This window comes from Podarcis bocagei (assembly GCF_964188305.1).
Source record: "Podarcis bocagei genome assembly, chromosome: 18".
In the NCBI taxonomy this organism is placed as follows: Eukaryota; Metazoa; Chordata; class Lepidosauria; order Squamata; family Lacertidae; genus Podarcis; species Podarcis bocagei.
Genome location: NC_138144.1, coordinates 6,869,150 through 6,885,556, shown reverse-complemented (window position 1 = coordinate 6,885,556; position 16,407 = coordinate 6,869,150). Strand labels below are relative to the sequence as shown.

Below are 16,407 nucleotides of genomic sequence, written 5' to 3'. Positions count from 1 at the left end.
TTTAAGATCCTCTGGGTGACGTTTGGTGGCTGAAGAGCAGAAAAGATGTACTTTAATTGAAATGATGAATAAAATAATATGAATCAGGAGACTTCCTTGTTCATGGAGTCAGGTCTCTAAAATGTGAAAAGGAATTATTCCTTTTTTTCACACACAAACAACTGGCCTCATTTCTAAGTAGTGAGATGTTTGAGATTTCTTCACTTGGAATCCATAGGTACCTGTTTCCTATCCCAGAGGGAGGCATGAAACTCAAGCAATTTCCAAGCTGCCAAAATTATTTTATGTTTATTCTATTTGGATCATTTGTGAACAACCTTAGCCCAGTTCTCTTGACACAATACCACAGGAGACCTACAGCCCACCATGGGCTACATTAAAGGTTTCCTCCTCCAATCTCAGCACTTTTTCCTTTCTGTCACTGCTTTTTAAAAAACTTAAGGGTGGAACATTATGCTTCAAATAAAATGATTATATAAAATAATACAGACCAGGGTGTGTCCTCATTGGTGGAGTCACTGATCCAAACATGGGCAAAATTATAGATTTTACCACACACTCAAACCTGAAAGCCACCAGGCCTCATTTGTAACTAAAAGGGGACTGAGGTATTTGGTGCTTCTCGTTTTATCAAATGGTCTCTTATCTACCTATAGTCTAGCCCTTTGCAAGAAGCCAAAGACCACTGCAGCAAAAGCAGCCCTTGCAGCAACTTCCCAGTATAGCACACCTTCATTTCTTACTCATAGAACCACATTAGAATAGAATCATAGATTGCAGAGATGGAAGGGACCCGGAGGAATCTCACCTGAAGCATCCATGACACATGGTCACCTTCGGGGGGAGTCTCTTCCACTGTTGAACAGCTCTGTGTGCTGTTTGCATCAAAGCTCCTGTCATGGAGTAGAGATTTCCAAATTTTTGTTCTATGCTAGACAGGAAAAGGTTTGATATTAATGTAAAAGGATAAATAAATACTAATCTGTGTGGATTATATAATGTTTCCTCCATCCCATTAATATGAATATCAGTTTCACTCTTTTTAAAAAAATTCATTTATTGCAGGGAGGCACCTAGGTACTTCTGGCACGTGTTGCCTTTCCCACTCACCATCGTAGAGATCAACCAGGATCTCAGGCTCTTACCCAACATCACCCTGGGCTACAACCTCTTTGAGAACCATTGCGATGCAAGGATGACTTCGGATGCCATGCTAGAGCTGCTTGCAGGCAGTGGATGCAATATTCCCAATTATCAATGTGGAGTTCAGAATCACCTGCTGGCTGTTCTTGAAAGAAGCAACACTATCATCTCAAGAGTGATTTCAGCCTTGTCAGGCATCTACAAAATCCCACAGGTAAGTAGTGGGAGAGCATGGAAGCACAGAGAATTTCAACTGCGTAAAATTCTACTTTCTCTTTGGATAGGTCAAGCAGGGATATTTTTCAAAATGGGAAAATCCTGAGCTATGAATCCAACATCCCTTTTTCAAAACTGAGCCTTCACTAACTTGACACCTCCAGATGTTTCAGACTACAACTCCCATCAGCCTCAGCCAGCAGAGATTTAGATAGATATCAGTCATTTAATATGATTAAATACCCGTTATGCTGAAAGTAAAATAAATTGCTGATCTTTTGCTTTCCTTGCTAGATGAGTTATGGCTTCACTGCCCAGGTTCTCGAAGGTAAAACCCTGTTCCCTTTTGTCTACCGGATGACTCCCAAAGAGGAAAGCCAATACCAGGGGATTGTTGAATTGCTCCTGCATTTTGGATGGACGTGGATTGGCCTCTGCACTCCAGACAATGACGATGGAGAAAGATTTGTGAGCGCTGTGAAACCTCTGATGCTCAGCAAAGGGATCTGCATTGCTTTCTCAAAAAGAGTACCAGAAAATGATCTATATCAATTTATGAGGCCTGGGGAACCTTTTTTCCTATGGAGACAAGTTGGGGTATTTTTTTACTATATAACCAGTGCACTGAGTATCCAAGGACTCGTGATAATACTTCATTTCAATGAGAAGGAAATAGGGAAAAAAGTCTGGATCACAACAGCTTTGCTAGAAATCAGATTTGGCACTTACCTCCCTCCAGATAAGTTCCAGTACCTCCATGGTTCTCTGTCCTTTGAAATTCAGACTGGAATAAGGAGCAGCGAATGGGACAAATATACATGGCACACCGATCTTATGTATTATTTGAATCAAGCATTTCAGTGTTCATATTCAAAGCATCAGTTGTCCGTGAAAGGCAGGGTAAGATGCAGAGAGGAGGAGTACCTGCAGCCATTGCCCCAAGAGGACCGTGAGAGAGCCCTGTCTTATGACAGCTATGGCACTTACATCAATGTTCAGGCTGTGGCTCAGGCCTTGCATGCTTTGCTTTCATCTAGATCCCAGAGGAGGCTGATGGTGGAGGAAGGAGAGCAATGGGGACACGCAAGGCTACAGCCGTGGCAGGTATTTCCTTCCCCTTTTTGCAACCTGCAGCCGACACTGATGCTGATCTTGACTGGGGATAAACATGCAACATTTCATAATTACTATTAGTACTAGTAATAGTAGCATACCGCCCAACATTTCTCTGATGAAAATAGGGACGTCCCATTCCATAACGATAATCACTGGGCAACAATTTTTTACTTTTCGAATGTTGTCTAGATTTCTACAACTGCTTTAGGGTTTTTTTGCACTGCTGAATCAGGAAATGGCATCCGTTTCTCTCCATCAGGTCAGGTTTTTGTGCTATCTTGATTTGAAAAAAAATCAGATCTTGTGACAAAATCTATTACATTTTTGTGGCATTATCGGCTGATTTTTGTCAACACATATCATCCTAAATACGTTTTTAAGAGAAAAAAATGTTTTTCCAACAACATATATTGATTACCTGATAGAAACATCGATTACTGTAAACTGAATGGTGGGCATTGATAAAGGTAAGTACACGTAAATTGCATGTTGCTTCACCATTTTTCAAACTTCAGGGCTTGAACTTCTTGGAACTCCTGGCATGCTCAGCGGCAGGGAGGTCTCTCTTCAGAGTCCAACAGCAGTCAGCCATCATGACTGCGTCCCAGCGACCCTGATACCTGGTCTCCATCTCTTTCATGTCCTGATGGAATCTCTCCCCCTGCTCGTCACTCATTGAACCCAGGTTCTCAGGAAACCGGTCCATATGTGAAAATAGGTAGTCCATCTTGACGCTCATGTTGCAGCCCAGGTTTCTGAAAGCAGTCAGCATGTTGTTGACAAGTTCTGCGTAGTTTCTGGCCTTATTCTTGCCAAGAAAGTTCTTCACTACCAGAACAAATGCCTTCCACGCTTCCAGTTCCACTTTGTTCATTGAGTTTCCGAACTCTGGATCTCTGATGAGCTGACGGATCTGAGGACTGTCAAAGATGCCAGCTTTCAACTTCTCCATGGTCAATCCTGGAAAAGCCTGGCACAAGTAAGTGAAGCAGTCACCATCCTTGTCCAGAGCCTTGGTGAACTGCTTGATTAAGCCGAGCTTGATGTGCAGCGGTGGGAAGAGTATTCTGTCTCTGTCCACCAGAGGGTCGTTGAAGACGTTCCTTTCTTTGCAAGGCACTAATTCCTCCCGCACAGGCCAGTCCTTCTTCGTGTAATGCTGAGCACGGTCCCTACTATCCCACATGCACAGAAAACATCGGTACTGGTTGCCGTTCTTTAGCAGAACACATTTCAGTGATCGCTTGCTGCTGTCAATGAACAGTCTCCAATCTTTGGGTTCGTACTGTGGCACTCCAAGCTTGAGCAGAAGCTGTGCAATATCTGCACAGTACACCAAGTCCTTCTCTTCCGAGAAAAAACGGAGGTACTCTTGATGCCTGTTGCAGAAGAAGCTGATGCAAGCACTGTCAGAGAGGTTTTTTCCCTTCAGTCTGGATGCCAACAGTTCGGCAGAGTCCTTTGACAAGCTGAGGTCGCGAACTAGATCATTCAACTCCTTTTGGGAAAATGGATGTGGAGCATCATCTTCAAGAACCACTTCTTCTTCATGTCCTTCAACACTGGAGGCATCTTCGTCACTAATGTCAGGAAGTACTCCGAAGATAGGTACTGGAATTTCATCACAATGAGCTACAGGACGATGTGCTGATTGAAGATCAGGATACTTGAGGCAGCTCCAGTTCTTTCTGTTGATCCCAGTCACATCAACAGCGCAGTAGTAGCAGTCAGTGACATGGTTTGTCGGCTCCCTCCAGACCATGGGAATTCCAAAGTTCAGACTCCTCTTGCCATTGGTCCACCCACGAAGAGTCTCGGTGCATGCCTTGCACACCATGTGTGGCGCCCAAGCTTTATCCTGGTCACCAAGTTTAATACCAAAATAACTTTATGCTTTGCCGCACCAATTTATGGAAGATTTCAAGGTTTTATGACTTCAAACTGATCCCTTTTCGACATAATCACCCAAAACTATTGGACCTGAATACTTCTTGTCATTAAAATAATCATTTGCAATCAAAATAATTATTTGACATGGCATTTTACCCCCCACCAACTTCTAAAATGCTCCACACAAGCGTACATGTGAACAAAAACGTAAAAAAATGACATGTGGCCATGGCTCAAAAACTTGACCTGATTGAACAAAACCAATGTGATTTTTGGATTCAGTGCATCAGATTCGTTCTAAATCAACTGAAAAAATGCAGACAACAAATTTGTTGTTGACCAGTGTTTACTGTTGATATCCAGAGCTTTTTAAAGGCGGAACTCATTGAAACTCAGTTTTGGCACCTCTCAGGTGGGTGCCATAGAAAAATAGCACTCTTTATACCCCACACGTCTTTTTGGGTTGCCTCAGCACTCTGGGCAGCTCCCAACATAAAGAAATTCATACTAAAATATTAAACATAATAAAAATTCCCGATATAGGATTGGACGCCTTGTGGGTTGGATAACTCCACATCTGCCAACATTTCTCCAATGAAAATAGGGACATTCTAAGCAAAGTTGGGAAATTCCAGGATCAAATGAAAAACTGTCTCTAATTCAGGGACATCCCTGGAAAAGTGGAGCACTTGCAGGGTCTGTAGTAATAAAAATGGCTGAATAGGAATTCCACTCTACATGAGATACACGCAGCCCCAAATCAGAAGAGGTTGAAGTGAGTAGGACTGAGATATCCATCTTGGCTTCCCGTTTTCTTAATGCTGGTGTTTTCCCCTGCCATTCCAGCTTCACCCTTTCTTAAAAGAAATCCAGTGCCTGAATACTTCCAGAGGCAGACTGTGCTTGGATGAGAACTGGGAGCTACCAGCGGACTTTGATATTGTGAACTGGGTGATGTTTCCCAATATCTCTTATGACATGGTGAAAATTGGGAATATAAGGAGAGAGACGTCTGCTGGAATAAAGTTCACCATTAACCCAGAAGCCATTGAGTGGCCCAGGAAATTCAACAAGGTAAGGGGAATCACAAAGGGAGAAGGCTAGGAGATGATTACTATGTTTTTCCTTAAACAACCGCTGAAAAATGACCATATCAGGATATCAGGTTGACCAATGGTGTCTTGACCGTCAATAACAGCTGCAACCACCACTCTTTCTTTTCACAGCAGCTGAGATAGGAGGTGAATTTGGGGTGCTCAAAGAAAGGATAGAGCACAGAGGTCCTCAGAGAAGACACCAGAATCTTCGACAGAAAGGACTACGTAGATAAGAAGAAAAGTGAAAGCCCCTAGTAAAAGTGAACTATTGGGTTTTCATACATGCAGAAGGATGGAAAGTAATTTATTTTAGAAATGATAATTACTGATTTATTGTGGATATTTTAAATTTATGGAGTAAGCTCACTTGTAGATGTTGCAAATGTTAAACTATTGTATGTGCAGAAATTGAGAAGTGCACGGCTGTTGGTGAAGGATGAGAAGTTTAAAAAAAAAAACCCTATTGTAATATAAGGTTAATGTTAAGGAATGGCATATGAACTAGAAATAACTAGGGCATTCATCAGCAATAAGAGGAAACCTTGCATGCCTCAAAAACAGAGTGAGGGAAACCAATATTTAGAAAAGTTATATTAAATTTGTCTTAATTAGTGATTGAGAGATTATCCGAATCCTGAACTTTGGGGAAATCACATTTTAGACTCCATTGCCATTTTCTTTGAAGATTTATTAAGCAGGGAAGCAGGTAAATGGAGAAGAGGAATCAGAGTTCTGTGGCGCAAACCTCAGTTGTCCTGAACGAATTATGAAGAGCAAGATATTCTGGTCACCCCAATGGTCAGTGAGGAGTTGAAAGGAGCCTGATGAGGGGTCAAAGGCTGCAGTCCAGAGATCTGTTTAAACTCACTCTATGTGTGAATTACATACAAACAAATACTCCTAACTGTTCCTCTTTCTTGCACCTTCTTGTCTTCCTGGTTAGGCCGTGCCTCGTTCCAGGTGTAATGAAAAATGTCGACCTGGATATGCCAAGGTGGTTCTAGAAGGAAAGCCCGTTTGCTGCTATGCTTGTGCTCGGTGTGCGGAAGGGACCTTCTCCGCCCAGGAAGGTGGGTGACTCCAAGGGGGAAGGTATTTCTGGAGAGAGTAAACACAGGGCAGAAATCCAGTCTCAAACACTTTTTGTGAGATTTCTGCAGACATTGGGGAATGTGGCTCCTTCCTCAACGTCTTTACAATCACCTTCATTACATCCTGGAAGAGAGTTGAAAGGAATGACCATAAGGAAGAAATCTCTAGGATTTTTTCAAAATGTAATTGAGTTCAGATCATTAGGGATGTAAGTGATGTTGCAGCCACTCTTTTTCTCTTCCCCAGATGCAGAACATTGCACCAAATGCTCAGAAGATCACCATTCAAACAAGGACAGAGATCAATGTGTCCCCAAGATTACCACCTTCCTGACTTATGGAGAACATTTAGGAATGTTTTTAGCTTCCGTTGCCCTCTTCTTATCTATAACAGCAGGCATTGTGTTGGGAATCTTCATTAAATACAAGGAAACTCCCATAGTCAAAGCCAACAACCGGGACCTCTCCTACACCCTCCTCGTCTCCCTCCTGCTTTCCTTTTTGTCCTCCCTCCTCTTCATCGGGCGCCCAAGGAAAGAGACCTGCCTTCTCCGACAAACGGCCTTCAGCATCATCTTCTCAGGTGCTGTTTCTTCTGTCTTGGCAAAGACCATCACGGTGGTGCTGGCCTTCCTGGCCACAAAGCCCGGGAACAGGGTGAGGAGATGGCTGGGCAAGAGTCTGGCCAACTCCATTGTCATCTCCTGTTCTGGGGGGCAAGTTCTCATCTGCACCATCTGGCTGGGCTCTTCTCCCCCATTCCCAGAGTCCGACATGCGCTCCCAAGTGGAAGAGATCATCCTGCAATGCAACGAAGGGTCTGTGGCCATGTTTTACGTTGCCCTCGGCTACCTGGGCTTCTTGGCTGCCACCTGCTTCACGGTGGCTTTCCTAGCCAGGAAGCTGCCTGGCTCCTTCAACGAAGCCAAGCTGATCACCTTCAGCCTGCTGGTCTTCTGCAGTGTTTGGGTGTCTTTTGTGCCCACCTACCTGAGCACCAAGGGCAAGTACATGGTGGCCGTGCAGATCTTCTCTATGTTGGCCTCCAGCGCTGGGCTTCTGGGCTGCATCTTCCTTCCCAAGTGTTACATTATTGTGCTGAGGCCTGATCTGAACACAAAGGAGCACCTGACAACCAGAAATTAAGGGGACACCTGATTCTTAAAATATTCCATGTTCCTGATGTCCAGAAGTGCCTAAAGGAAACACAATTACTCCTCCATGTTGCTCCTTCTCCGTCTCTGAAAGAGATTATGTTCATTCTTAGCCCCGGTTTTATGTAGTCCTGTTCACATGAACCGTAAGATGGGAGGAAATGTTTTGCTACCTTGCTTTGCCACTGACTACAATGAGTCCTGGTGTACTGCCCTTAGTTTGTAAACTATTATCTTTTAATAATTTTAAAAAGATTTAAAGGGTTTTTGAGTCTGTTTGCTTTGTCATGACTACCTATTAACCATATCAATTCTAATATTCCCCAATACTGTTTGGTTATGCCAGTTCTATGTATTCACTTTTCTATGCTCCATTTCCCACATTTACGCGCTATCATTCATAAGCTCACTTCCCATCATTTCCTTCTCCTAAGCTTTGTAAATCAATAAACTGAGAAATTCATTTAAGACATCTTCCATAGTCTGTTGGTTTAATTTCTGTACTGTGTAAGCTCTGCTCCCTGTTCCAAAGAGTAGCAAAGCCTTGACTGGGATCCAATGAATTTTATTGCACTGGCCAGGGTTAGGGGCGGGCGAGGCAGCCGGGAAGAGAGGGGAGAGGGAACTCCGGCGCTCACGAGAGTGGCAGGCCGCCTACGCCAATCTGGGCGAGTCATTGTGAAAGGAGGTGGGGCGAGTAGAGCTGGGGAAGGCAATGGGTCGCGAAAGGCAGCAGTGGAAAGCGGGGAGAGGTGGGGCGGGGTTTAGTGGAGAGTGGTCACGCCCACTAGGCAGGGCAAGGCAGAGCTGGTAGGAGCCTCTGGCTTGACTTATTTCATTATTATTACTAATATTAATTATAATGAAATATTAATTTGGGGGAAGGTATATTATTATATTATATTATATTATATTATATTATATTATATTATATTATATTATATTATATTATATTATATTACATTGGGACGCGGGTGGCACTGTGGGTTAAACCACTGAGCCTAGGGCTTGCTGATCAGAAGGTCGGCGGTTCGAATCCCCGCGACGGGGTGAGCTCCCATTGCTCGGTCCCTGCTCCTGCCAACCTAGCAGTTCAAAAGCACATCAAAGTGCAAGTAGATAAATAGGTACCGCTCCGGCGGGAAGGTAAACGGCGTTTCCGTGCGCTGCTCTGGTTTGCCAGAAGCGGCTTAGTCCTGCTGGCCACATGACCCGGAAGCTGTACACCGGCTCCCTCGGCCAATAAAGCGAGATGAGTGCCGCAACCCCAGAGTCGGCCAAGACTGGACCTAATGGTCAGGGGTCCCTTTTCCTTTAGCTCTCATATTATATTATATTATATTATATTATATTATATTATATTATATTATATTATATTATATTACATATTACTGTATTTTCCCCTGTAGAACATGCCCCCGTGTATAAGAGACCCCCTATTTTGGGGGACTCAATATTAAGAAAATGGGGGATCCCATTTTCCCCGTCGTACACACGGAAAAGTACGATGTATGTATGTTATTATATTATATTATATTATATTATATTATATTATATTATATTATATTATATTATATTATATTATATTATATTATATTATATTATATTATATTATATTATATTATATTATATTATATTATATTATATTATACAGCATGATTCATAATGAAGTATACAGTTTCAACACACTATAAAAAGAGTATAATATATCTCATGTTACCTGTGACAGAATTGTAGGGGAATGTTTAAAGTAGTTTCGAAACAGTCACAGATGTTCTATGTATGCACCGTTTGTCACACAACACACACATCGCAATTGCAAATGCCGTTGCACAACAAACTCCATTTTGCTCAATTCAAGAACACAAAACGTCTTCTCCACTGCAGATGCAGCCATTTCGCCTGACTAGTCACGTGACACGCGCACCATCACCTCCATCACTTTATGAGTACATCGACCTCACGGTTCGCAGCTGTGGTCCGTGTCGGCGCCGGTCTTACAGGATCTGGAAACTGTATATTTCATTATGAATCACCCTGTATTATATTATTTCGGTGTCCAATCACAGCATTACTATAGGATTTTTCATTTCAATCAATCAAATCTTTATTACGGTAGTAGACCAGCATCAGTAGGGTGGGGTACAGTCATTTCCAATCTGTAAAACGTAAAGCTAAAAAAAATTAAAACAGAAAGTATACATAAAAGTCTAAAAGAAGCTAAAAGAAGGATTTCGGAGCATTAAACGGATGTGGAAGAGCATAAAAGGTTAGTATATAAAAGACTCTGGCTCTCAATTTCCAGGGCACTCTGATATGAGTGTTCATTAAATCTAGTGTAACAACAACAACAACAATTTATTTATACCCCACCATCTGGCTTGGTTTCCCCAGCCACTCAGGGTGGCTCCCAACAGAATATGAAAAACACGATAAATACATCAAACATTACAAACTTCCCTGAACAGGGCTACCTTCAGATGTCTTCTAAAAGTCAGGTAGTTGTTTACTTCCTTGACATCTGCTGGGCGGGCGCCACCACCAAGAAGGCCCTCTGCCTGGTTCCCTCTTTGTGGCACAGGTCATCATCCGATGAATTGAGAGCGACATTTATTTCTGTGTTGATAATTAAAGAAAATGTGCATTTTAACAGTATTGCACATTGATTGTAATATTAAGAATGCACTTAAAATTACTACGCACAACAATGAATAAGGGATTGCAATGCACACAGAGCTAATCAGTACAAATATGTGTGAACAATGTTCTTAAAAACATTTGTTAACCAAGCCTAATATTACTATCTTTCTTATTGTGATTATTGTTACTTTTATTGCTACTAATACCGGTGGCTTCCAAGACTGAGCTCTGTTCTGCCTTGGTCAGACCCCACCTGGAATACTGTGTCCAGTTCTGGGCACCACAATTTAAGAAGGATGTGGACCCATGGGAAGAAACCCCTCACCCCCCAGAGAGATGCCGGCTCAGAGAGCCCCCTGAGCTTAGACTACGAAGCCTCTGAGGGCGTGCAGAGTGCAAATCCCCCCGGGGGCCCCTCTCTCTCCCGGGCTCACCTGGGGGCCCTGCCCCTGCCAGCCTCTCCGGCCTCTGAGGGCGTGCAGAGTGCAAATCCCCCCAGGGGCCCCTCTCTCTCCCGGGCCCACCTGGGGGCCCTGCCCCTGCCAGCCTCTCCGGCCTCTGAGGGCGTGCAGAGTGCAAATCCCCCCAGGGGCCCCTCTCTCTCCCAGGCCCACCTGGGGGCCCTGCCCCTGCCAGCCTCTCTGGCCTCTGAGGGCGTGCAGAGTGGAAATCCCCCCAGGGGCCCCTCTCTCTCCCAGGCCCACCTGGGGGCCCTGCCCCTGCCAGCCTCTCCGGCCTCTGAGGGCGTGCAGAGTGCAGATCCCCCCAGGGGCCCCTCTTCCTCCTGGGGGCCCTCCCCCTTCCAGCCTCTCCGGCCTCTGAGGGCGTGCAGAGTGCAAATCCCCCCAGGGGCCCCTCTTCCTCCTGGGGGCCCTCCCCCTTCCAGCCTCTCCGGCCTCTGAGGGCGTGCAGAGTGCAGCTTGACGGGCTGCAGGCGCTGGTGTCCCTGGTGGACGAGGAGGGTCACTTGGCCGGGCCTTTCTATGCCCTCGGAGGGGAAGGGGCCACCTTCAAAAGGCCCTGCGACTCCCGCCAGCCTCCGCCAGCACAGTCCTCACTGGGGGGGGCAGACTTCCCAGCATGCATTGCCAGCTGCGTCAGGCCAATGGTCGATTCCCAGCATCAATAAATTTGAAATTTACTGGTTTTTCCAGTGTATAACCAAATAAATCAATCTCAAGGTGTCTTATGTTCGGTTCCACTTATTAGCTTTATTGATAAATTAACCTCTATCAGGTTTCATTTCATTTCCCTCACGTCCTTCTTCCCAGCATGCTTTGCTGCCCCATCTTCTCACAAACAAGGATCCTGTTTCTTATCATTTTATTTTTCTCTTATTCTTCCATTTAAACTTGATGGAGGGGCAGAGCGATGGAGAAAGAGAGGAGGCTTTTCCTCCCAGCCTTTCCCTCGCCCTTCCCAGGCTGCCCTGCGCAACCTTCCTCCTGGCCTGCTAATAAACTAAGAACAACCAATTATTATACTCATCAACCCCCATAACCCAGGAAGTGGCGAAGAGACCTCGTCCTTTTCCTCCTTCCCTTGGAGGCACCGAGAACGGCTTCCCCCTTTTCCCCACGTCCCGCGGCTCCTGCGCCCTGGACAACAGAGGCCAAAATGGCGCTGGCCACCCCCCAGTTGTTTTACCTGCAATTTAGAGCTCCAAAAATGCTTTCAATGCATGTTGTGGCTGTGATTTTTATAGTGCTTTTAATATTCTGTTGGGAGCCGCTCAGCGTGGCTGGGGAAACCATTATCATTATTATTATTATTATTATTATTATTATTATTATTATTATTATTATTATTATTTCTCATCGCCTTGATTGCAATGAAACCCAAAGCAGACCCATTGAAATGCAATTATTAACTTGGTTTCAGGTTTACACCAACCATTCTTCTTTTTGCAGTTGAGCTTTCAAGCAGAAACAGGCTTGGAAGCTGCCCAGAGTGGCTGGAGAAATTAATAATAACAACAACAATAATAATAAATTTATTAATATTATTATTATTATTATTATTATTATTATTATTATTATTATATCTCTTCACCTTGATTGGAATGAAACCCAAAGCAGACCCACTGAAATGCAATTATTAACTTGGTTTCAGGTTTACACCAACCATTCTTCTTTTCGCAGTTGAGACGTTATTTCTGACCATTCACTTTGGTCTGATTGGTACCTGATTGATAAACTCATTCTTTAAAGTCATCTGAATCTCTTGCTATTGGTTTATAGATACAGTGGGACCTCAGGTTAAGAACTAAATTCGTTCTGGAGGTTTGTTCTTAACCTGAAACTGTTCTTAACCTGAAGCACCACTTTAGCTAATGGGGCCTCCTGCTGCTGCCGCCGCGCGATTTCTGTTCTCATCCTGAAGCAAAGTTCTTAACCTGAAGCACTATTTCTGGGTTAGGGGAGTCTGTAACCTGAAGCGTCTGTAACCCGAGGTGCCCCTGTATGTATATAAATTCAGAACATTATTGCAAAGTTACAAGAAAGGAGATTCCAAACCAACATCAGGGGAAACTTTCTGATAACAACGACTCCCGAATAAAACATAGAAGATGCAGAGTGAAGCCCCGAACAATGGGGGCTCCTCCTTTTTAAAAGTTTCTCCAGGTTACCCCCAACACCTTCTTGGAAGCATCACACGTATGTCGTGAACATGTCACAGAACAGGTGTGGCATTGGGGTGAAAACTGATGCCATGTCAATCAAAAATGGAAGACAAAGGGAAATACCTGCCATCTCGGACCCTCCAGACCAGGTCAAGTACCCCCCCCCTTTGTCTTTCTCGGCATTCGAATACAGTGGTACCTCAAGTTAAGTACTTAATTCGTTCTGGAGGTCCGTTCTTAACCTGAGTCTGTTCTTAACCTGAAGCACTGAAGGGAGAGGGGAACGGTTAATCATTAATATTATCTACACATAGTAAATTCCTGCACTCTGCTATTGTGGTTAAACAGCTCAAGACTGCAGTTGCTTGCAAAACCTAAATCAGACAGGTCAAGAGGTCGTTTCCTGCCTAGCCAGCTAACAGAAACTGCTGTTAACTGAAAACCGACCAGCAAGCTGTTTCCTGCCTCGCTTCTGCTTTAGTAATGCAGGATAAGAAAAGACACATACAAGGGGCTGCTTAGCTAGCAAAGAGACACGTGTACGAAGGAGGTGGGAGGGGGTGCTTAGCCAGCAGAAAGGCACACGTACAGGGGTAAGAGGAGGAAGTGCTTAGCCAGCAGTGCTTAGCCTGCAATATAGATATGCCCTAAAAGGGAATAAGTTGAAAACTTGCCAGCTGATTGGGGAAGTTTTGGGGGGAGGTCTGGGAGGAGGGTGAATGCTTTCAGGTATAAGAATGCTTGCTGAACATGGCAAAGGTACAGCCAGATTTCAGAAACTATATTCTGCTGGCTGTCTCTGTGCACAGATCGTAATAAAACTCTTTTCTCCAAAGAAGCAACTTTCCTGGTACTTCTTTTGTTCTTTCCTCGGTCCTGGGGACGCGGGCAAAACGATTCCCTGGCGAAATAAGGCTTCAGCACCACCTTTGCTAATGGGGCCTCCTGTTGCTGCCGCGCCGCCGGAGCACGATTTCTGTTCTCATCCTGAAGCAAAGTTCTTAACCTGAAGCACTCTTTCTGGGTTAGCGGAGTCTGTAACCTGAAGCGTATGTAACCCGAGGTACCGCTGTACACTGAGACCGGGAGGAGATTGTTTCCTGGGGGGGGTTGTGTCCGACCCTCCAAAGTCAGGATGGAGGGCTTGACCCTTATGCAATAGGGCAGGTGGGGACGGGACCGTAAGCTCCAGAGATGAGGGCAATGCCAGGCTCACCCCGAGCCCCTCCTCGGATGGCCACCTTTTCCCTGAATAAGCAACCTTGGCAGGATCAGAACCCGTCCCTGGAATGATTTATTCTGAATTTCTCAAGATTCCTACTCAATGGAGGAAAACTCAAATGCAGCCCCTTCGTCTCAATGGCTGCTTCGCCCTTCCCTGCTTTGGCAGCTGCAGTACCAGCGCAGTCGTCGCTAGAGGGCGATGTTTCGCGACCTCTCCTGATGCCGCGCGTCTGATCGCCAAAGGAAAGAGGGCGCTGTCAGGAAGGGCGCTTGTTGATTGGTCAAGCAATTTATGAATGGGGGAAAGGAGGAAACGAAGGGGATCGCTGTACGCTACCTTGCACGTGTTTAATCTACAGACGTGCAGGTCTGCAACACGTACAAAGAGCCGGCGAACAAAACACAGGATCAAAATTCAGGGCGCCACCGGCGAAGTCAGTCCTCCGTTCTTTTCTCCGCTTACAACCTCCCTGATTTCAGAATGGGGGGAGGGTCACATTTATAAGCCCCCCCCCCATGGATCAACAAGGGCATCAGGCCCCCCACCAAATGCAACCCAGAGGGGAGGGGAGGGGAGGCCAGGAAGCAAGCCGCCCCCTCCCCTCAGCTGTAAGGGGCCTTTAAAATGGGGAGGGGTCAGAGCCACAGACTTTAAGCCCCCTAAGCTGAAGCTGTTGAGTCTGAAGCTCAACATCCAAAATACGAAGATCATGGCCACTGGTCCCATCACCTCCTGGCGAATAGAAGGGGGAGAAATGGAGGCAGTGAGAGATTTTACTTTCTTGGGCTCCATGATCACTGCAGATGGTGAAAGCAGTCACAAAATTAAAAGACGCCTGCTTCTTGGGAGAAAAGCAATGACAAACCTAGACAGCATCTTAAAAAGCAGAGACATCACCTTGCGGACAAAGCTCCGTATAGTTAAAGCTATGGTTTCCCCAGTAGTGATGTATGGAAGTGAGAGCTGGACCATAAAGAAGGCTGATCGCCGAAGAATGGAGAGTCCCATGGACTGCAAGAAGATCAAACCTCTCCATTCTGAAGGAAATCAGCCCTGAGTGCTCACTGGAAGGACAGATCCTGAAGCTGAGGCTCCAAGACTTTGGGCACCTCATGAGAAGAGAAGACTCCCTGGAAAAGACCCTGATGTTGGGAAAGATGGAGGGCACAAGGAGAAGGGGATGACAGAGGATGAGTTTGACCCAACTGCGGGAGGCAGTGGAAGACAGGAGGGCCTGGCGTGCTCTGGTCCAGGGGGTCACAAAGAGTCAGACACAACTAAACGGCTAAACAACAAGAAAAAAATATGACAAAAAGGGGGGGGGGATGTACCAAGTCTAAGTCTAATTTAAAGGGTTCCTCAGATAAAATACATTCTCAAGAGACTACACAATGAATTAGATGTTGCAACGGAACTGACCTGCCACAAAGAGAATACAAAAGAAAGATTGTGAATACCACCAAGTAAGCCATGTTTCACTGGGACCTGCCACTCCTATTTGACATATAAACATACCGTATTTTGCGCCCCATAAGACGCTCCGGCCCATAAGACGCACCTAGTTTTTTGGGGGGGAAATAAAGGGAAAAAATTATTTCCCCCCCAGGCGCGGGGCTGGGGCACCCCAGCTTCCCCCGACCCCAGCCCCCAAACAGGCAGCTCTCTGCAAGCCGTGGGAGCCCAGCGGTGGTTCCCGCTGCTTGAGGAGAGATCCGCGAAGCCTGCACGTGCTGGGATCAGCGCTTGCAGGCTTCGGGATGCCTGCAACTCTCCCCAAGCAGTGGGAACGTTCCCGCTGCTTGGGGAGAGATCCGCGAAGCCTGCACGTGCTGGGATCAGCGCGTGCAGGCTTCGGGATGCCGGCAACTCTCCCCAAGCAGTGGGAACGTTCCCGCTGCTTGGGGAGAGATCCGCGAAGCCTGCACGTGCTGGGATCAGCGCTTGCAGGCTTCGGGATGCCGGCAACTCTCCCCAAGCAGTGGGAACGTTCCCGCTGCTTGGGGAGAGATCCGCGAAGCCTGCACGTGCTGGGATCAGCGCGCGCAGGCTTCGGGATGCCTGCAACTCTCCCCAAGCAGTGGGAACGTTCCCGCTGCTTGGGGAGAGATCCGCGAAGCCTGCACGTGCTGGGATCAGCGCTTGCAGGCTTCGGGATGCCGGCAACTCTCCCCAAGCAGTGGGAACGTTCCCGCTGCTTGGGGAGAGATCCGCG

General features: G+C 45.8%; 1 protein-coding gene and 1 long non-coding RNA gene across 2 annotated transcripts in view; one reads left to right on the top strand and one right to left on the bottom strand.

The window, feature by feature from the left end:
• Nucleotides 1–7,976, top strand: part of LOC308577479 (vomeronasal type-2 receptor 26-like) — a 77,968-nt gene extending 69,992 nt beyond the window's left edge. The window contains exons 3-7 of the mRNA XM_081177688.1: nt 1,066–1,357; nt 1,654–2,463; nt 5,212–5,439; nt 6,406–6,532; nt 6,801–7,976. Of these exons, the coding sequence (XP_081033814.1) occupies nt 1,066–1,357; nt 1,654–2,463; nt 5,212–5,439; nt 6,406–6,532; nt 6,801–7,699 (2,356 nt within the window). The 3' untranslated portion in view covers nt 7,700–7,976. The remainder of the gene's footprint in view (nt 1–1,065; nt 1,358–1,653; nt 2,464–5,211; nt 5,440–6,405; nt 6,533–6,800) is intronic.
• Nucleotides 1–12,259, bottom strand: part of LOC308577778 — an 87,689-nt gene extending 75,430 nt beyond the window's left edge. The window contains exons 1-2 of the long non-coding RNA XR_014003677.1: nt 11,869–12,259; nt 10,182–10,323 (exon numbers count right to left, since the gene is read on the bottom strand). This is a non-coding gene — a long non-coding RNA (uncharacterized lncRNA). The remainder of the gene's footprint in view (nt 1–10,181; nt 10,324–11,868) is intronic.
• Nucleotides 12,260–16,407: the final 4,148 nt, after the last annotated feature.